This window comes from Dipteris shenzhenensis, chromosome 32 (genome assembly GCF_047967505.1).
Source record: "Dipteris shenzhenensis isolate YYH24624 ecotype China chromosome 32, Dip_SZ_1.0, whole genome shotgun sequence".
NCBI classification, from domain to species: Eukaryota; Viridiplantae; Streptophyta; class Polypodiopsida; order Gleicheniales; family Dipteridaceae; genus Dipteris; species Dipteris shenzhenensis.
Window position 1 is genome coordinate 8355976 of NC_141627.1, and position 22814 is coordinate 8378789.

A 22814-nucleotide genomic window follows, 5' to 3' on the forward strand; every position below is an offset into this window, starting at 1 on the left:
TCTGTCCGCTGTTTTTCCAGCTTAGAAAAATGAGACTCTTCTTCCACTGACTTCTTTTCAGATGCAAACACTAAGTACGCTGAAAGATGCTTTTTCATTACGTTGCCAATGGCAGAAGCAGATACAATAGGGATGGATTCTCCCTTCAATTTAGCATCTAGAACGTGGGTCTTGCCACGGTGAGTGATTGTGATTGTTTTATTCTTTGTAGTGTTGGGTGAGGTGAAGGAAACCTTCATTGCAATTGTTGCTATAGCCATCAATCTTTGCAAGCGTGTCATACCGTGAGAGGTCATTGACCATCTCTGAGCAGGACGAAGACAGACCATCAGAGAGCTTTGAAGAGGAGCACAGTATCAACGGGGGTGATGACCAGCAGGATAGTGGGGCACATCCAGTTTCTCCTGAGCATGCCACGCAGGACTCACAGGATGAGGTAGATGAGGCAGAGGAACTTGATCCCAATGCACTTTTTTAGCTACGAATGCAAAGTGTAGCGGGAGCCCTGTCGCAGTTGCAACATGCTGTCACGGAGATTATGCAAGCTCCTCCCCCTATGGTTGCTTCCCCTGGAAGCAAAAAGTCAGCTCAGAAGAAACATAAGAAGCATAAGAAGACTCCTAGGCATGTTTCTTTCAGTGGACAGCCGTCAGAGATGCCCTCGATCACCCCTGTAGCGGGTAATGTCAATAACTTTCATTCAGTCAATCAGGGACAGCAAGCCCTTCCTCAGCCCACGAAGCATCTAGGATATTTCGGAGGGGGATCAGTTTTTCAGGCAATGGTGGCACCATCCGCAGAGGCACCTTGAATGCCAAGTAGCTTTATAAGCAGCACGCAGCCTGGAATACAGAATTTCCAGCAACCTCTGATGGGTGGAATTCCCCCTACAAATGCCAATATGATGTACTCGAACATTGGGATGCAGCTTGGAATGCAAACAAGAATGCTTGGGACAATGGGCAATACTTGGAATATGCCACAGATGCAAGGAGTGGGACCTGGAATGCCAAACCCCACCATGGGTACGGTTGGAATGGCTTAGAATGCGGGAGCAATGACGCCCCCACCGTTTTTACAGCCCCCCGTTTATGACAATTTCACCCCTAAAGGCAAATTGAAAGATTACAAGGAGGGAGGGGCAACTATCAAGTTTGAGACTTTCAATGGGATGTAGGACAGATTGAAGGCTTTGACATTCGTGCAACAGTTTGATGGTGCCTACTCAGGTGGACACTTCACAGAATCCTCCAAAGTCCGAAAGGCAGCCACCTTTTTGAAGGGCAATGCGCTCCAATGGTGGACCAACCTCCTCTTGCAAGGCAGAGCACCTACCACTTGGGTCGAATTCAAGTAGGTCTTGTCAGCAGCATGGCTCACTACCACTTTTGAGGTGGATAGGTACAAGTTGGATGCTGCAAATTGCAGAAATTTGGAGGACTACAATAAGAAGTTTTCGGAAGCCCTACTGCTCGTGAATTCTTACAGACATGTACCGCTATTTGAGCAAATTGAAAGATATTGCTGCGGGTTGCCAAAGGAGATTCGGGACTACTGCACGAAGACAAGGGTTTCCAATATGTCTCAGTTGGTTGAGAATGCCACTACCGCTTATGCACTAATGCAAGGGAAAGTTTCTGGGTTCAAAGGAAGCTCACAGGAGACATCAAGGTCAAAGGGCAGCAAGACGGAATCCCCTAAGAAGTTCAGAAAGTTTTCGCAGCCCATGAAGGCAAAGTTTGTTGGAGGACAGAGGCGAGTACCGACCCGCATGTCTGATGAGTAAAAACAAATTCTTTATGATGCCAACAAGTGTTATATTTGCAAGGAGGAAGGCCACAAGGCTTTTGAATGCCCACATAAGAAGTGGAAGTTCCCTCCTACTGAGCAGGGTGAGCACTCAGCACAAGGAGGAAAAGAGGACTGTTCAAAAGAATAGAAAGCCCAAGCCCACTGCTGGTCTTTTGCCAGACTTGATTGGGGCTGTTCAGAATACAGATGCTACAGAGTTATGCCGGGCATGGGGCAAGATAAGAGACCAGACAGCTCTAATGGTTTTCGATCTGAGAACCAAGGCCAATTTCATCTCCCCAGAGCTGGCTGGAAAGTTAGGAATACGGGCAGAAGAGATGGGTCCTTTGTGTGATGCAGATATGGCTTGTCCGGGACTTGTCCGGGACTTAGCTAGTTGGTTACTCCGGTGATAGGCAAGCTGTGGATGCATATTCAGAGCTACGTGGACGCATAAGAGTTCTATATTATGCCGTTGAATGGTTGTGATGTGTTACTGGGGATACCTTGGCACTTTCGTCACTTCAATCACTTAGCACAACTTAGAAACAAACTTCAACAACAACAAAGGTGAGGCTAGAATGCCCGAGCTCAATGAAAATAGTACACAGTGCACCCACTGGCCCCAAATGCCTTGGCGCCCCTTACGGTATTTATTTAATGCTTCTAAATGGAATTGCTTTACATCAGGGGTTCAACTCTGCACCGTTCCTCTCTGCAAATCCTCTACTTGTCTTCAAGGCATCTAATCCAAGTGCACCACTAGAATTCCCACTAGCAAGGCATACTCAGGCATCCATATTTCTGACAAAGTGAGCTCAAGGTAGCCTCAAGGCTATCACATGCATCCACACTGTCCTTAGGTCTTCCACAGGATCACCCTTGCCTCTGGGTGCTTGCTAGAACATGTAGAAGTCCTAAAAGGACTGCAAACAACACGCATGCACTGCAAAAAGCTGCAAAGCAAGAAAGAACAAGGAAAAACAGAACCTGGAACCAACTCCCGCTGTTCGTGGTAGAGGGGCAAGCTCCTTCCTCGCACCTATCCTCTGTCCAGGCTCCCCGCAAGGTGCAGGTGTCTTCCAGCAATCAGGAGAAGAGAGAAATGAAGGTAGAGAGTGGAGGGTGAACAAGAAAGAGCTGTAGAGGAAAGATGGTCCACAAATCTGTCTTGAAATGACTGTCTCGGGATGTCTGCCTAAGAGGACATGCCAGAAGCAGCAGGGAGAGTTCCTTCAATGAAAATAGTACACAGTGCACCCACTGGCCCCAAATGCCTTGGCGCCCCTTACGGTATTTATTTAATGCTTCTAAATGGAATTGCTTTACATCAGGGGTTCAACTCTGCACCATTCCTCTCTGCAAATCCTCTACTTGTCTTCAAGGCATCTAATCCAAGTGCACCACTAGAATTCCCACTAGCAAGGCATACTCATGCATCCATATTTCTGACAAACTGAGCTCAAGGTAGCCTCAAGGCTATCACATGCATCCACACTGTCCTTAGGTCTTCCACAGGATCACCCTTGCCTCTGGGTGCTTGCTAGAACATGTAGAAGTCCTAAAAGGACTGCAAACAACACGCATGCACTGCAAAAAGCTGCAAAGCAAGAAAGAACAAGGAAAAACAGAACCTGGAACCAACTCCCGCTATCCGTGGTAGAGGGGCAAGCTCCTTCCTCGCACCTATCCTCTATCCAGGCTCCCCGCAAGGTGCAGGTGTCTTCCAACAATCAGGAGAAGAGAGAAATGAAGGTAGAGAGTGGAGGGTGAACAAGAAAGAGCTGTAGAGGAAAGATGGTCCACAAATCTGTCTTGAAATGACTGTCTCGGGATGTCTGCCTTGGAGGACATGCCAGAAGCAGCAGGGAGAGTTCCTTCTGCAGCCTGCACTGGTCCAAAACAGCTCCAAAAGCCACCACGCAGCCAAAAACACGTGCAGAAACGTCCAGCGCAACAAAAGACAACCTCGGACGCCTGCTGGAGGCAATTGTACACGTCTATGCGGATTCCGTACAACCATGTGGATGTCCGTACAGTCCGTACGAAAACTTTCAGAAAGTTGGAAAATGACTTCTAGCACTTCTTAGAAGTGCGTACTAGCCTTGGAACAGCCAAAACAAGCTTAAAATGGCTAAAAACAAGCTTGTAACAGCTCAAAAACTGCACAAGAATAACTGAAAGCGTCCAGCGCCTCTGGGAGAGTGAGGGGAGAGAGATGGAAGGTGGGGGAAGGGCATGCATGACAAATGGCACCTCCTCCTTGCCATTTGCCCCTTCATTAAAGTCCTAACCCCCATACCAAGGACAACGTTGGTTGTCCTTGGGCCCAACTTTTAGACCCTCTTTTAAAGCCTTTGCTTTGCCCCTAGGACCTAGTGGTGCACCTAGACTTTGCCCCTAGGAACTTCTAGGAAGTGTGCACTTCCTCTAGCCAGTGCCTCACGACCAAACCATTACAACACTTAACCATGGTTAACCCCGGGTTAAGCGTAGGTTGAGTTGCAAAGATACTTTTCATCACTTTTCACGTCCTCGTGACAGGGAGTAAGACCCACCAGTTTCCCAATGATTTCTCTATCATTGAGCTCATGTGTTGCCATCTCAACCTGTTGCTTGTCCTCTGGTATAAGCATGATGTGGGAGTGGAGGATGCTTCCATTGGAGCTCCTCTGGCCAGACATGAAGGGGTCGCCTTGCCTATCACACGAGCACGGGGGTACAAACCACTCCCAAGAAGGAAAGAAAAAGGGGAAAGGGAAGAAAGCAGGAGAAAAGGGGGAAGGCCTGAGGCAGAACTGGTGGGGAAGGAGGGAAGGCCTGAGGCAGACAGGAAAGGGGACCTGACGAGAAAAACTCAGGTGGAAGGAGAAAAAGGGAAGCCTGAGGCAGAGAAGCAGGAGGGAGCGGCTGCTCATGGGCTAGGCAGCCGGAAACAAATGGAAGGAATCAGGGCATCCTTTTCTGCACTGTCCCGACTTGCTGGTGCACCCCGACTGCAGATCCAAATAGCTTCTGGAACAGTTGCCTTTTGCTGCTGACTGCTGCACAATCATCTTCTGCTTGCAATCATGCCTTGGACATCTGTGTAGCCCACCAGATCCTGCACTGCTGCAAACAAACCCTGGCTGCTGCACAGTCCTTTGATCCAGGTTCCCTTGCTGCTGGTCCAGGTTTCACCTATTGTTCCATGGATGGGCCCTTCTGCCCATTTGTTACAGCTTGTCCAGCTCTCCAATAGCAGCCTGGTTATGCACGATATGCTGGCCACATGGCAGCCTGCATGCTGCCCATGTGGCAGCCTTGCAAACCCTCTCAGTTTTGCCCCGTGGCATCTCCCCCATGCCCTTCTTATTTGGGGGCTTACAGATGGGTAGGTGACCTACCAAACTCCAACAAGGGAGTATATCATGGGTGAGCAAAAAGCAGAGCACCAGTTCTCTTTCTTCTACAGAGGCTGAATATATGGCTGCTAATGCAGCAGCACATGAAGCGATCCAGCTTTCTTCCACAGAGGCTGAATATATGGATGCTAATGCAGCAATATGTGAAGCAGTCGAGCTTCAAAGGTTGCGTAGTGATCTTAACATAACACAGTAAGCTTCTGCTCCCATTGGTTGTGATTATCAATCTTGCATTGCTTTGGCCAAGAATCTTGCGAATAAACATTGACATCAAGTATTGCTTCATGAGTAAGAGAGCGGAGGATGGACAAGTTTAGATGACCTACTGTTCTCAAAAGGACAGTCTGGTGGATACCTTTACCAAGCTAGTACCAAAGGGCAAATTCTTTCTTTGTAGACACCTCCTTGTTACCTAAGGCCTCTTAATATTTAAGAGGGGGTTCGTGATACCTGTAAGAATTACGTAGTCTCAATCTCTTGGAGTCTGTTTTGTAGTATGAGTGGGGTGTTGGGATAATGCTGTCAGTGATTGTAAACATTTTCATTATATTTGGTTGTTGAACACAATGTTACTTTGGTCACTAGGACTGAAACTTGCGTAACTAGTGTTTAGGGCCACATACCTCTATGTTGAGGCATTTGATTTGTAATTGATGTCAATGACGCTGAGGTATAGGGGAACCTCTAGCTTACGGGATCAATACAAATTTTAGGATTGTATATGTAAGATTTATTCTTATCAGGGTTTAGGGTTTCTTATAAAACCCTCACTTTCTTTGAATTTTCTAGTGTGTGCAATTCTTTTCAGCTCTCCTTTACAATGGTGTGCTCTTTCCTCTCCATTTCTCTTCACATGGTGGGTGCTTGATGATGTTGCAATTCATGATATGGCATGGGATGATGTGTAATGGACCTTATATATGAACATAAACATCAATCTTTGGTTAGAATGGCAATAACAGCCTCATGAGACAACAAAGTTAACAAAAAGTCTCCCCCCTGCCATCCCCCCGCCCCCGATTGAGTGTGATGTAAGTCACAACCCACTTTTTCATGTTGGGAGGGGTGGAGCTTATTACCCATTCTTCTTTGGTTTCTAGATTTTTGTAGGTTGAACAACATTCTATGATTGTTTTTTCATGTAATAGCTGAATTTTACTGTTGCAAAAAAAGTGGAAAAAGAAATGTACTAATTTAGTTGAAAGAGCCAGTAGGAGATTCTTGTGTCTGATTGCTATGGTCACTATATTATGTTTTCATTACATTAAAAAAAAGGAAGTCCCTTATCATGAAATACTGTGGTTGCAATTGAGTGCATGCAATAATGAGTGATCTTGTTTCCTTTAGGGCTTGGCAGAACGGCTGGTCTTTTAACTTTGGATGCTAAGGGTGGCAATGTGCAATTGCCTTCCGAGCCCTTAAGTCGTGTTGGAAGTTCTCTTGCCATGCACATAGTTGCAGCTTGTCCGCTTTTCTTATCAAAAGATCATGTCACACCCGAGGTTTGGGAGCATGAGCGGAATATTCTATTGTCTCAGGTATGGTGTACTATGTGGAAGCAATAGATAATATTTATTGACCTAGCTCTATGGGCAGTTTGTATGCTTTATTCTCCTTTTGTTCTCAATAAAACTGATGCAGGGTTCTATTTGTACTTTCTTTTAAAAATTTCTGTGTCTGGATTACCTGGTACCATGAGAGTTTGAGCATCTTGGCATACTATTGATAGGGTCTTTGTCATGAATTCCACCTTCTCTTTCATTTCTGTCATCTTTTCCATTTCTAGCTTATTGCTTATTTGCCTCAATTATATTAATAGTAGGGCCTTTCCCACTTTTTTGGCATTCTATTCCCGTAACATCTCTTTGAAGTCCTTTATATAAACTTAAATGTTGCCATTTACCCTTCTTCCCTATAGTTCCTTAAATGCTTTGTGTCATGACTTTGCAATTTCTGCTCTTGCAAAATCCATCTATCCATTGTATTTTTTATTCTTTGATCAAGGCTTTAGCAAAGATTTTGTAACTATAGTTTAGCATGGTGAGGGGCCTCCAAATTTTTAAATCATCTTTATTAACATCTCTAGGTATAAGTTTAATCATACCCCCACTAATATGTTCAGGTAGCTTCTTAGATAAGATACTTTCTTGCCATAGCTTCAGCAAGCAAGGCCCAACTCTATCCTAGAAATTTTTGTAAAACGCAGTAGGGAGGCCATCTTTGAAGGAAACATGGTGAAGAGAGAGAGAGAGAGACAGAGACAGAGACAAAGGCTAGGGTGAGAGGAAATGATACTCAAATGAAGACATAATGGAAAGGCTTTCATTCATTCATCCAATATGATGTGACAAGTGAAGTATAAGCCTTTATAGACTAGGCACACACACTCTAAGGTGACATGTGGCACTCACACATAGAACCACTACTAGAACTCCTAGTAAAACACACCAACACACCCTCTTTGGTTATGATTTTTCCAACACCCTCCTTCAAAGCAAAGAGTGTGAGACCCAACACGTAAGGAGACCCCCCTCCACCACAATACTGCAAGGATCAAGTCCAACTATTTAACACCTCTCGTGTGATAGTGACTTCTCAGTCAGCTTGCAACCGGCAAGGGTAGATCATCACTCGTCACCCCCCTTACTCTAAACTAAGTGGTCGATACAATCATACAAAAGTAAAAGACAATACAATCATTTTTTTGGGATGACCCATGGCAGAGTACCTTTATTGACTCCAAATACATTCATTTTAGAGGGACTACTCAAGGCTGAGAACCTTTATTGACTCAACACAAAAACACACATCACATAGGGCCTAGAAAGCGCAAGAATCCCAGTCATAATGTTCCTCAAGAGAGAGGCTGTGAACCACAGCTGTGGCTGTGTGTATCTCCTCAGGGGGCTCTTCAGGTTCGGCCTGGTCTTCAACAAATAAGATTGGCATGGTGCTTCTCTTGTTCTTGTTCCTTCTTCTTGAAGAAATTAGCCTCAACTTGTACTTTTTTTTACAAAATCTGCAAATAATATTCTTGTTGGTCTTCCATTTGCTTGTGGAAGCAAATGCAAGATCTCCAGCAGAGGCAAGAATGGCATCTTTATACGTCCCAAACTCCTTCATGCATAAGGAGCAGCTGCATCTTTGTTTGCCATGTGGGGAAGCCTTCCCCCTTGAACTTTTCCACGAGCAAGGAACTAGTAGACAAGGAAGTCATGATGGAAAAGGGCTTCGTGAAGGCGGGCAGCAGTCTGAGATGAAAAACCAGCAAGTAAGTCGGCTGGTCTAGGGCTCTGAATGGAACAACAAACTCCACGTGTGCAAGGCGGTTGAAGAAGTGCTCCCGTATGTGTTTCCAGCAACTGGTCGATGGGCTGAAATGCTCCCAAAACATGCAAAGGCAGGTCCCAAAATCTGCAAGGCGGCTCACCAAGGCACTTTGAAATGCTGTAGCAGGTCACCAAATTGAAAGTCGGCTGATACAGGTGTGCAGAGGCCTAGAAACAGCTTGGAGGTGGCTCTGATGTAGGCGGCTATGCAGCAGCATCAATAAAACCCTGATTTTGGTGATGGAATGCTCAAAACAACCTCAAGGGTTCACACGTGCAGGTGCCTCTTGGGAAATGAGCCGACCAGCAAGCAAGGAGGCCGCCAAGGTAATGTAGAGCACTCGGGGACAGTTCCTAGACAGTCCGGATGTATTGATGCACATGGCTGCAAAAGGAGAAGCGACTAGAGGTGAAATGAAGCATAGGAGAGGTTTGAGCAGAGTTAGGGTTAGGGCTGAAGAGGGAGATGGCGTGGCAGGACAGACAGCATCTTTCAACTCCTCCAATGTCAAATCTTTGTCCAGGTGCAATTTGTGAACAAATTCCCTTTTGACCTGCTAGCATTTTTCTCTAGACCTTCTCACCTCATCATTAGTATCAACTGTGGTGCTGCGTAGGTTCTTAAAATTTGATACTCAAGGGAGAGGTTTTTCTCAGTAGATGTAGCATGAGTAAGATCCACTTTTATGAGCATAGGCACCTCTTCTTGTGTCCTGTTCCTTCTTATTAGCTTGCAATTTTCTTTTGTGGGCCTTTCTATTTTGCTAGCCCGCCATTCCCTGAAGGGAATCTTGCCATCTTTCAATGTGACTTGCTCATGTATTTTGATATCTCTTTTTCCCCCCTTGAGTTGATCTCGTGCTTGGAAATCATTTTGCCTTGCCCTAAGCTCAAGAGCTTCCAATTCTTCTTTGAGTTTGTCCATCCTTCTTGCCCTGATTGCAGCCCTGTTTCTCCTGGCATTTTTAATATGCTCTGCGTGCCCTTGATGGCCTCTTGCTATGGTGCTGTAGCAGATTGAGAATCAGAAAATGCTAATTCCCAAACAAATTTAACCTATTTTTGGACATCCTCAATTAAGAACAACTGAGAATCTGCCTTAAACCAGGAAGGAGACTTTTCCCCTGTTTGAAATCAAATGTTGAAAACAGGGATTTGTGCTCTAAAAGTGTAAGAGTAGAAAACACATTGGACTAGTGACACATTGTCTATATTATAATGCTTTGGGGAGATGTAAATTCTGTCTAACCTTGCTTCTCTTGTTAGATCCCCAACCTGCCTAGTATATGAGGTAAAACAACCAACTGTTCCTGCATCCACTAATTGTAGTGTTTCTTTGAGGTCATCCTGAATTTGGAACTTAGTGCCTCTCAGAGAGGATCCCTTTCTTAACCATCTATCATCAATATTCTCAACCATGTTAAAATCTGCCAACAAAATAGTGTTATCCTGTTGCTTGTGTTTTTGTAGTTGCATAGACTAAAACTAAAGTGAAGAGTGCAACCCATCTATTGTCTCCATCTTCAATCTGACTAATTATACTTTCTTTGAATTGTTATAGAACTTGTGTTGCTATTCCACCCCTCCCTTCTCATGAGTAGTGTAATACCAAACTCTTGTTCTGTCCACTGCCCTAAGTCGCATCAGTTACCTTAACTCCTTGTAAAACTAAAAAGGTAGGTGAAAGTCAGTTGGCTCCAAGCCATCTAGCTAATTCCTTCCCTCTAGAGGGGTCATTCAATCCACACACATGACTGTGAGAAAAGACAGAGGTCTCCTTACCATTTTTATTTTTTCCCTTTCTAGCCTTGGGGGCTGGGCTTTTTGGGGGACATACTTTGACTTTTCATCTAAGAAAGTCTTCTTTTGTTTCGCAGTGTACCTTGCTTTCTCTTTTATTGAAAAGTCCTTCTCTACACATTCCTTGGTGGGGCAAGAAGCACGTCCTCAGAGTCTTCCTCTTCACTCTCACTCAACATTGAGTCTCTCAGATTTATCTCATCCTCAAAGTCTTCATACCAGCGAGGCTTGACTTCAGTGTCTTCCAGCTCATTGTCCTGAGTCTACTGCTCCGTCTCCTGATCAACAAATGCCTCAAAGGAATTTTTTGATTCAAAAGACCTAGGTACCTGCTCATTTACAGCTTGAGTGCCTGTCTATGGCACCCTCTTTTTCAGGTTTATTAGTCTTAACAGTCCACTTAGTTTTGGCAGTCTGAGGGACTTGAGTAGGTTCTTGTGGGGGTTTACCTTTATCTCTCTTTTGAGGACAGTTGTTGACTGCGTGAGAGGACAATCCACAAAGAAAACAAGAATTGGGCAGATTGTTGTAGAGGTTGCTCTTTGTAGATATCAGCATTTCTGTTGACTATGACAAGAGTGTCAGGTAGGTTCTCTGCCACATCCATCTTCACATAGACTTGGGGGTTGCCCCTCAGGTTTATGAACTGCTCTTTCTCTACCCCAACAACACCACCCAAGCTTCCACAAACCTTAGCAGCCTGATTGCAAAGAGATTGAGGAGCTCAACTCATACCGGGATAGTTGTTGATCTAGGCCTATTTGGGGTGAAATTATGAGACCAATTCTCAAGGTAGAGAGGTTGGTTCCTTATGTTCACAAGCCTTGATGCAAGGTTTTGTAGGCCATTTTTTCCTTTTCAAAAGGAAGAAATAGTATCCCTTCCTGAGAAGCCGGAGACTGGTGACTACGAGACCTTTTCTAACCCAATTGGCTCTCAACCAGTTTTCCAAGAAAGCGGCACAGGGACGACGTCTAGGAAGAAACCAATTAGAGAATGCGTGGATAAACATCCAACTGACTCCTCATGCAGGTCGTTGTCAAGGAAAGCTGCGACCTTACCTTTTGAATATGATGTCTCATCTTCAGATTTTGAGCCCTTCTCAGGTAGTTCTCGTGGAGGCTTTTGTGACTTAGTTCCACTTGAATGACTGGTTCCACATTGGCTGGAACGTTCTCTAGAATTCTCAGTGGCAACCTGTGCACCATGCACTTCTTCCGAGCTCTTGGAATTCTCCTCACGTTCACGTGGGCTTGCTATGTCACTGTCTGCTGCCTGTTTTCTTCTGTCTCCTCTAGGTTGAGTTCCTTCCCCTTCTCCGGATCTTTTGTGTTGTCCTTATGCAGGACTGCTTGCTATTTGTCCTTGCTCTGCTGCGGAGTTGTTGGGTTGTCCTCCTAAGGTGCTTCTTGCAGTTGATCCTTGTCCTTCTCCTGAGGCACAAGAGTTATTGGGTCATGAGGCACTCCTTGCAGCTCGTCCTTGCCCTTCTCTTGAGGCGCTGGGAGTTCGAGAGTCATGTCGTGCAAAAGGTGTGGAAAATAATGCTCCTTTAAGCTCTTTAACCACCCCTGAGTAAGAGGGCCTTCCATTCTTTGCTGGAATTTTACTGTCTGGTCCTTTTCCGGTGCTGTCTCCATTGTTGCTTTGAGGCTTTTTGGAAGGGAGTGGATGGAAATTGACAGGAGCATGGAGTTTTTTGCTCAGTTTATCACAAGGAAATGCAGAGAAGATTCGTTACTATAGTTGAGGTGGCTAGGGAAACCATGGATGAGGGGACATTGTAAAACATGAGGTGGAGGAAGCACTACAAGCTGAGAGAGCAGCCAGTTCCACATTGGCTGATGTATATTTTGCAGTCTCAGCTCCCTACCCATAGGAAAGGGGCTGGTGCAAGAAACGCTAGAGAGCATGCAGATGTGGCCTGTATGAGCACTCTCTATGATGCAGATGAGCCAGCTTCATTTGAAGAAGCTCAAGAAAACGAACATTGGCAGGAAGCCATGCAACAGGAACAAAATTGAGAGAAAGGTTGATGTACCATTGGCAGGCAGTCCATGTAGACACTAGATCTGCACTTCTCTCAGATTTGTTCATGTGGCACCCAAGTATGGTTTCCAGATGGCATGTCATCAACACTTGGTAATAATTCAGAAATGAAATAGGTCCATAAGAGCAAAGACAGTAATCTCAAAATGAAAACAAAGTAAAACCAAATATTAAATGACAAAGAGAAGGTGGGGAGCTTAGAACATTTCCACAAAAAGAGGGAAGCTGATGATGACCTTTGAATCAAAATAGAAAGTCGGTAGCTGAAGGGACCAGTGAAAAGGAGGGTTTACAAGTGAATCGATTGTATTATAGGGCGGTAAACATGTATAGTGGCAGCTAGGAGGAAGGACATACTTTGGAGGTGCATGCAAGAAGGGCAAAACAGCGAGTAGCGGCTAGCACGACGTTACAGCTGGGAAGACTTAGAAGCATATACTCCTGTGATTTAGAAGCAGCTCTGCTTATAGAGGACTTCATCGGTAGATCCAATCTCTAGAGTTCGTAATATTATCTCTAGTGTGATACATGATTTTCCATTTGTATCTAGGTTCATCACAGGAGAACTAAACATATGAAGAAATGCAAAGTGCAAAAGGCAGCTTATATTATTCACAAGATTATCCATGCAGTTTTTTTTTGCAGCCGCTTTGGTTTAAACGTTTATCATCATGAATATCTTGTTTTGTAGCCTGGGCTTTAAAAATTTGTCAACAGGGTGTTGGGGATTGGGAACTTTGCGAGGTTAATGAAAACTTTGCCACAAAGAGCCTTGTTTGGGCGAGTGTCTATCTCCATGGGCCTTTCAACCTTAGATGACTCGTCTCACAGTTTATTATCAACCTGGAAGTAGGTAGGACTTCGTAAAGAAAACTTTATGCTGTTTTCAATGAAGTAGCAGGATATGTGATTTTCAAATTCTTGCTCTTCAAGTTTTTTTTTCAGAGCTATAAACTTGGCTGTGTAGATCGAAAAAGTAAAGACCTTTTATGCTGAAGGATTTTGTTTTGTTTTTAGGTAGCAGGCAGCAACAAACCAGAAGCTATTTTACAAAAGACTGTTGAGGGACGTCTGCGGAAGTACACAGAGGAAGTTGTATTGTTGGAACAAAAGTTTGTCATGAATGATAAGATAACTGTGCGGGTAAGCCTTCGTGGTATTTTGGGAGTAATGTTACCATTTATGTTAAAGTGCATTGTTTGTCTTTGATGAGTCATCAAGGGGACTATATGATGCCTATTTTAAAAGCTTTGCTGTAGAATGAATTCTCCACCCTTTGGACGTCCTCCTATACCTAGAAGGTGACTTGTAAGGCCCCCATATGAGAAACTAGGAGCATGAGGTTAGGTTTTGATACTATGAATCCTCTATGTAGTAGATATCGAAGATACAGGCAGAAGTTACCCAGCCATACTCGAGAGACCGTGGTTGAGAAAGAGTGATGCAGTCAGTTATTGGAAGAATGGTGCTTCAAAGGAGAAGATCCCGGTACAACCAGGTGCCACAGAACCAGAAGAAGAAGAGGAGAAAGACAACGATACTCTTTCATCCTCGGTGTCTGAGTCAATGGAGGATTCAGACAAAGGGGAGGAATTCTCAGAGGAAGAATTTTACATGATAGGAGTGTTAGAATTATAGATATAATTCAGCAGTGACCAATGTAATTTAATAAGCTAGTTAGGGGCACTTTTCCCTCTTTAAGAGGTTTTTCCCCCTAACCGCAGTTAGTCCACTAACTATGGTTAGTGACTACCAAGGTTTTGTCACTAGGACAAAACCTTATCTCTCACTCTTTCAGTTGTACTCTCACACTCTTCATTGCAACTAAGCTTTCAAGCTTTCAGCTCTCAGCTCACTCTCTTGCTCTCTCTCTCCCCCAAATCTTACATTTGGTATCAGAGCAGGTTCAAGAGCTCCGTGCTCCGTGCTCCCTTCACCTTCTGCTGCATATTCGCCTCCATCACCAACCCACAAGCTTTTGCTTCATCTCCATCATCGTCCGTACAGATCATCCGTACAATCTGTACGGACTGTTTACGTACAGTCCCGCACTGCACTTGCGCCACTCGTCCGTACCTGCTCGTACTCTGCCATACCTACCGTACTTGCGCATTCCGTACAGCAAGACTGCAGCGCTGCATAGCTCGTACCTGCAATCTTGCCATCTGTACCATCTTGTGTCAGATTCCTACAGCCAGTCGAAGCTGTAGCGCATGCCCCGTCCGTACCAGCGACTGTACCATTTGTCGCCGTACCAGTTGTACCTGCAATCAGTTCGTTGTACATACCCGTACGTACCTGCGTTGTAAGTACATGCGTTGTACGTACATGCTCCGCAGATCTGCTTGCCCGTACAGCTCGTGCTACCGTACAGTTGCCGTACAAGGTCGTTCCGTACAACCGTACATAGCAAGGCGCTCGTCCGTACAACTTGACCGTACATTCAGTACAGTTGTACACGCTGTCATCTGTACAATCGTACCAACAGGCCCGTATATAGATTCAGCGCCATACTACCCGTACAACGCTGAACTTGCTTCGTGCATCAGTTGTTTTCTTTGCAGGGTCTTTTTCAACAAAGGATTCTTTGCAAGGGTCAATTTGCAGGTGTTGAAGAAATTTGGGGCTGCACTTGGAGCAAACATTGCAGACAGATCTGTAGATTTGGTCTGAAATTTGGGGCTTTTGTTCAAAAATTGCAAATTTGGGGCTTTTAGTAAATTTGCCCCTTTCTGGTTGCAATTTCAAGCTCGAAATTTGGGGCTTTCAGTTTTGCAGTACAATTTCTTGAAGAAATTTGGGGATTTTGTGATTACACTGCAATTTCGCAGTGAAATTTGGGGCTTTTGCAGACAGAGCGCAATTCTTGCAACATTTGGGGCTTTTGATCAATTTGCCCCTTTCTGGTTGCAATTTCGGCCCTATTTTGGGGCTTTTGTGTTGGGAGAGCAATTTTGGAGATTTCAGTTCATACTGCCTTTCTTGAAGTGTTTTGTAGCACTTTTGGCAGATTCTGGAAAGTTTTTTGATGCTTGGACAGATTTCTGACAATGCAAGTGCAGAAATCTAAGTTGCATTTATAGCCAGTGCTTGGCTGTGTTTTTTGGGAGTTGTGCATTTCATTCCCAGTTAGGGAATTCAGTCTTGTATCTGCTAAAATCTCTTTCTCAAATATGGCCTAGCAAAATCAGAATGATTTCCAGTTCGGTGGTCTTACACAGGAAGACAAGTTGGATGGTACCAACTACTCCCTCTGGAGTTTTATGGTACGCAATATTCTGATTTCTCGCAATTTATGGGATTATGTGAATGGGGGTGAGATCCGACCAGCAGGTATGGCACCTAATACCCCTCCCCAGCAAGGAGGTGGAAGAGGTCGTGCACAGGGTGCAGCTGCAGAATAAGTTGTTGGTGCAGCTATAGCCACTACTCCAGAGCAGAAGAGATGGGATTCACGGGATGCCTTAGCTTTGTCATGCATCTCTCTTTCAGTGAAAAGATTTATCATTCCGCATATCCGGTCGTGTAAGACCTCGAAGGCAGCGTGGGATATCTTAGAAAGCATGTATGCAGCCCGGAATGATGCAAGGGTATCTTTCTTGAAAAGGGAGTTAAGTAATACACATATGGAAGAGAGTGACTCCATGTCAGTCCACCTCACAAAGCTACAGGATCTCAGAGAGCAATTATTGAACATAGATGAGATTATTCCTGATTCAGAGATGATTACCACCACTCTAAATTCTCTTCCTGAGTCTTATCTCAGCTTTCATACCTCGCTGAACTTGTCATTGAGGGGTGCACAAGTCCTCTCACTTTTCATGAGTTGATAGGACTTCTGCTTCAGGAAGAGCAGACCAGGAAAAACTTGGCTTCACGTGCAGGTGAACAAGCTATGCTCTCAAAGTTCAAGTCAAAAACAAAGGGACAGGCAAAGACATTAGTAAATCAGCCTTCCAGTGGGTCAGGACAGCCTTCACAAAAGGCTAAAAATGATGCAAGTAAGCCCAAGAAGAAGGGTTTTTGTCATTACTGCAAAAAGCCAGGTCATCACATTGCAGAATGCAGGAAAAGGCTTGCAAAAGAGAAGAAAAACAGCTCCGGTATGGCTGTTTCAGATTCAGCTCCTCATGCATCTGACAGTGGGGATGCTGCAGCCAACTTTGTTGGACAGGATTATGCCTTTTTATCTTGCATTTCAGATTCTAGGCTGGCTGCTCCAGATGCTCGGGATAGTACAGCCACTTGTAATGATGATACATATGCCTTTTTGACTTGCAGTTATGACTCTTCTACGGATGCATCTGCTTTCAGTGTCAATGAAACACTGAATACTTGGTATTTTGACAGCGGTGCATCCAAGCATATCACTTCTAGGAAGTGTCTCTTTACTTCCTTGCATCCACCTCCCGTTGGTAAGAAAGTCACTTGTGCCAATAACTAGTCATATTCAGTACGTGGCACAGGAGAAGTTGAGCTTACTGCCATTGATGGCTCAGTTTTCAGACTTTCAGATGTCATATGTGCCTGGTATCACCAACAATCTTCTTTCAGTGTCCACTCTTAACAGGGCTGGATTTCAAGTCATCTTTGAGGATGACAAATGTGCTGTCCGAGACAGGGAAAATGATTATGCCTTGAGATTATCTGGTACTCTGCTGCGTGGGCTTTTTCAGCTTGATCTTTTTGAGAAAAGAGCAGCCCATGCTCTTGCAGTTTCTATAACCCACTCGCTACTGAAAGACAGCCATTACCACTCATAAAAGACAGTAATTGTGCTTTCATAAGCTCTCCCTCACTCCCTCTCTCTGAAGATGCAATAGGGCCCAGGACAAAACGTCGGGCTGGACCCCCCCGAAGGTTTTTATTCATGAGAGAAAATCTGTTACAGAAGTTCAGCGTAGAGCTGTCTGGTAACCTCTACATTTCAAAACGTGAAAAATCCCTTTATTACAAGAGCTTCAAGCTCAATTCAAATTGGCAACATGCCACTTGTCTAAAATCTAGACTAAGTCCTATTACATGCCACTAAGGGCCATTCTAGAGTCTTCAAAGCTCTCGGTCACACGAACCGCCTCCTAGATGCTTGTCAGGCTCCCGTTACGCTTAGGAAAAATAATCCTTCCTAGTACCTGCAACAATTAATTAAAGCGCACCACCATGGCACCCATTAATTGTTAGCGCTTTGCATGCAAAATAACACACTGTGGACTAATTCTAGTCACGGTGGGCGTCCCCACTGAACACATGTGCACATCTAAACAAATATATAAAGTATATATATATTTATTCTCTGGTTGACCGGAGTCAACACTCTTGATTATAATTAAAGAGCTTTGACCAAGGGTCGAGGCGCCTTAATTATAGCCAAGTCTCTCCAACCGAAGTTGGCACATCTTGGTTAACCAGGGTTAACCCTCTTGGCGCATGCCAAGTCTTGTTGACCGAAGTCAACACTCTCTGACCGTAGTCAGTAGTTAACCCTCTTGGTAATAAACCAAGTCTCCTTGACCGAAGTCAGGTTTACTTGACTAGAGTCAAGTATCTTTGACCGTAGTCAATCCTTTGACCATTAAAATAACTCTTTGACCATAATTAACACATATAAAACTCTTTAATTATGATCAAATAAATGGTCAACTATACTTTGACTTAGGATATTTACATTGTGGTGACATCCCCTCGGCTTCTATTCAGTTGACCTCAACTGAAAAGCTTTCTTGTAAACATCCAAAAGCTGTGGATGATCGGATAACATGTCTTCGTCCATCCACTTGGCATCTAATGCCGTATAATTCTTGAATTTTACAAGATACCTGTAAAATTGCTTACCCTGAGGGCCTTTACGTACAGTATGGTACACAATTTGCTCTGGCTGAAGGACTTCCTCCAGCTCATCCACTTCTGGTGGATCCTCTAATACTGGTTCTGTAGGCTCTGGTCCCTGGAATTTCTTTAGAAGACTCACATGGAATGCATTGTGAATCCTCCAATGCTCTGGCAATGCTAATCTGTATGCAACCTCATTTATTATTTCTGTAACCCTGAAAGGGCCATAGTATCTGGGAGATAACTTTGCATACACTTTCTGTTTGCCTTTAAACTTGCAGAGCCTAGCTTTTTCAAACCTCAAAAGTACCCAGTCCCCTTCCTTGAGATCCAACTGTCTCCTATGCTTATCTGCAGCTCTTTTATGTTTGTCTTGAGACCTTTCAATTGCTGTCCGTACTTGGCTGTAAGCTGTCTGGAGGTCTCTTACAAACTGATCAGCTGCAAATATTTCATCTTTGGTCCTCAATATAGGTGGCAAAATCACCTTCCCATATATGACCTCAAAAGGGGCTTTCCCTGTAGAGCTATGTACTGTATTATTGTAAGCAAACTCTACTAACGGTAGGTACTTTTCCCAGTCTGAACTTTGGTCACCCACGTAGCATTTCAGCATATCCAAAATTGTAGAATTTGCTACTTCACTTTGACCATCTGTCTGGGGATGGAAAGAAGAAGAAAAATTCAAATTCGTCCCCATGTTATCAAATAAAGCTCTCCAGAATAGACTGGTCATTCTGGGATCTCGATCACTAACAATGGACTTAGGCATACCATGATGTTTAAAAATTTGTGCCATGAAAAGCTTAGCCATATGATCTGCCTTTATGGTTTTGCGAACCGGAATGAAATGAGCTTGCTTGCTGAATCTATCAATGATAGTCCAAATCCCATCATTCCCTGACTTTGATCTCGGCAAATCAAAAATAAAGTCCATTGTAATACTTTCCCATGGTGCCTGAGGCACGGGAAGAGGCATAAGTAGGCCAGGTGCCTTCCGTCTATCATATTTCACTTTCTGACACGTAAGGCATTTAGTAACAAACTGATGTATATCTTTCCGTATCCCTGGCCAAAAGAAATACCTCTCTAGTGCTAGAGTTGTTGCTGTAATTCCTCTATGTCCAGCATAGGGAGGTGCATGGCATTCCCCCAAAATCTTTTTCCTCATCTCCTGGGTGATGCATAGGCAATCATCTTTCATTAAATACCCATCTTTCAGGGAATAGTGATTGGTGGATTGCCCCTTTTGCATTTGCTGTAAAATTTCACCAAAATCTGAATCATGAGCATATTGCTCCTTCATGCCTTCCAGGTCCTGATGATAAGCAATAGTCACATTATTGACCTGGGGTCTTCAGGACAAGGCATCTGCCACTCTGTTCCGAATTCTTGGGGTATGGACAATCTGAAAATGATACATTGACAGCATGTTTGCCCATTTCATATGCTTCTCAGAAAGCTTGGTCTGAGTCAAAAAGTATCTCAGACTTTGGTGATCTGTCTTAACAGTAAAATCTGCACCCAAAAGATAGTGCTTCCATGTATGGATGGCATGAATTACAGCCAATAATTCTTTCTCATAGATTCCTAGATATCTTTCTGCATCCCGAAGTCTCCTGCTTTCATAGGCCACTGCATGACCATTCTGATGCAATGCAGCCCCAACACATTCTCCACAAGCATCGCAATCAACATCAAAAGATTGATAAAGATCAGGGACTACAAGAATAGGTTCTGTAGTCAACTTCTCCTAATCCACATAACTCTGAACATGAAGACGGAGCTTCCCTATCAAGGGAGTAATTGGCACAGGATTCCCACAGAACATCTGATCGGCATCCAAAGCCCTGCCTAACTCCTCCGTCTTTATTCCCAGCCTCAAGGCTAGATCCTCTGATATGAAATTATCAGTAGCCCCTGGATCAAATAAAATTAGCGCTTGCTGGTCTCTAACTTTGCCCCATGATAGCAGTAATTCTCGTTCGTCTGGGTTCAAGGCATGACCCAGTATGTCAGGAATTCCTCCCGCCATTGGCTTTTGCGGTCCTCGTGGCTTCTCTGCCTCTTTTCCCTTCGAAGTTGAAGGCTTTTCTGGGCACTGGGCAGCCACATGCCCCTCTTTACCGCACCTGAAGCATTTCCCATCTCTACGGAATTCCGCTATCTGTTCAGGGGTGAATATAGATTTGCCCTTATAAGTTCTTGAAAACTGAGTACCCCTTGGCTTCTGAGGCTAAAACCCTTTCTTTTCAGCCTTGGGGTACTCTTTCTTTTCTGATTTTTGAAAATCAGTTTTCTTTTTATCAGCACGTCCTGCATGCAAGGATGGCACTGTAGATGGATCTTGTAGCGGCACAAGGCTAGCTACTAAGGCTGAATGCATAAGGTCTTGAATATTCTTTGCCCCCAAAGCATTCACTACTGCCTGAATTCTTGGAGTGAGACCTGCTCTGTACTTTCTCATTTGGGTGCCTTTGGAGATCTTTTTGAAAGGTGTAACCTGCAAATAAGCATCCCAAAACTTTTGGTTGTACCCATCCATTGTATCTCCTGCATCCATATGCAAGCTGTCCCAATCTTGAAGAACATGGTCTCTAAACTGTTTAGGCATAAACTGCTGGTAGAAGGCTTTCTTGAAGTCCTTCCACTTCCTTGGGGCTGACCCATCTGTGGTCTGTGCACTCCACCATGCACTAACTGTTGCTTTCAAGTGCAAACTGACCATTCTTAACTTGGAGGATTCTGAAAATTTTTCTGTACCGAATGCAGCATCAAACTGTCTGATGAACTGCAATGCTTTGTCTGTATGACCATACTGTCCATTGTAGGTCATAAACTTGACAGATTTTCCTCCCTCTTTAAATTCCTTGGTCTCTTTGGACGTCTTTCTCTTCCTAGACTTCTTGTGTTTTCTTCTTTTCCTGGATGGTTTATCTGATAAGGAAGAAAAAGACACAGAAGTCGAACTCGAGGTAGACGGTGATGGACTAGGAGATCGGTGATGATGCCTCGATCTCTTTTTACTATGGGACCGTCTCCTATGAGATCTCTCTTTCTCAGGCTGTACACGAGAGTGTGCCTCTGGCATGGGCACGTCATATACTGGATTAGGCATAGCTTTTGCTTGAAACAAATGCTGAACCCTTGGATCCCTTTTGAGATTTTCAATCTCTTGTATACGAGTGCGTACCATCTGTTCAAATTCTTGTTGAGTTTGCGGCACACTTTTCTGTCTTGGATGTACATCCCTATCTTGTGAATCCCACTGGATAGGTGATTGATCCATATTCTGGGATCTGCAGATTTCACACACCGTGTAGGTAACTGATGCACAACTACCTTTGCTTTTCCAACAGAAAAAATACCTCAACAAGAGGTGTTTTGCATTCACAATCTATGCCAGTACTGGCTATCAATTCAAGGCATAAACCCACACAGTTGTCAAAGCATCAACAACTATATTGCCCTTTTTCTGGCTGCTGCAGATGGCTTCAAAAGGCATCTGTTTTTCCCTCTTTTCACTGCTCAACGGCATACATACTCTTTTTCTGCAAATCTCTGATTTCTCTGCTTTTCTGCTGCTTTTCTGACAGTAGAAATCTGCTTTCTCTGTTTTCTCTGTTTTCTCTGTTTTTCTGCTGCTTTTCTGACAGTAAAAGTCTGACAGATAAGTGAAAATTGCTAGCAGAAACAATCTCTGCAACTGTTCTTTTTTTTTTTTTTTAAATAAAAATTATTTTGGGGTTGAAAAGAACAGTAACCAGATGGAGTAACTGGCTAGTTACTCTAACCAGACTGACTGGTTCTGGTCTGGTTAGCTTGCAACTGGACTAACTGGACTGGTCACAGTCTGGTTACAGTGACCAGACTGGTCTGGTTGGGTCAAGTTAACTAGACCTCTGACCAGGGTTAGCTAACCAGAGTTAATTTAACCACTGGTTTGCCACATGTCAGTGCCATGTCAGCATCTGCCACATCAGCTTTCTGTCAGCCCTGCCACATCAGCACCTACCACGTGTCAAAGCCACGTCAGCTACTGCGCTGTCTGCCACGTGTACTGCCACGTCAGCACCTGCACGTTCATGCCACCTGGCTGCCACGTCATCTGCTGAACTGTCTGCCACATGTCCTCCTGCGCCACGTGTCTGTTGACCTGTGGAGACTACCCCTGCCACGTGTCAGGTCTGCCACATCATCTCTACTACCTGACTGGGCGCCACGTCAACACCAACGCCATCGTAGCAACCCTGTGAGCGCTCTGGAAAATTTAAGCAACGCTGTGATACCCGCCGGCGATTCACGTGGTGCCTTCTAGATCCCGTCGGAGAGAACCTTACATCAACGTCTAGCCATTTCCAGCCCGCACCATAGCATAGCCTCCTCGAGCGCTATCGCCTTCACGAGGGTATGCAAATTGACACAGGAAGCCAAAGATCGCCTCGCACGTTCACGCGATACCCAGGCAGCTACGTCGCTCATTCCGTTCTGCAAGGCAACGCAAATACCCACCATTTTCCCACTGTTTCACTTCGCAAAAATACCCGGAAGATCATGACGCCGTTTTGCTTTTTTTTTTTTACATAGCTAACCGTCGATGACGACCTTCCCT

General features: G+C 44.4%; 1 protein-coding gene across 1 annotated transcript in view; it reads left to right on the forward strand.

Moving 5' to 3' along the window:
- Positions 1-22814, forward strand: part of LOC147880260 (translation elongation factor Ts (EF-Ts)) — a 52836-nt gene that overhangs the window by 24405 nt on the left and 5617 nt on the right. Inside the window, exons 5-6 of the mRNA XM_087371167.1 lie at positions 6543-6733; positions 13391-13516. Of these exons, the coding sequence (XP_087227293.1) occupies positions 6543-6733; positions 13391-13516 (317 nt within the window). The remainder of the gene's footprint in view (positions 1-6542; positions 6734-13390; positions 13517-22814) is intronic.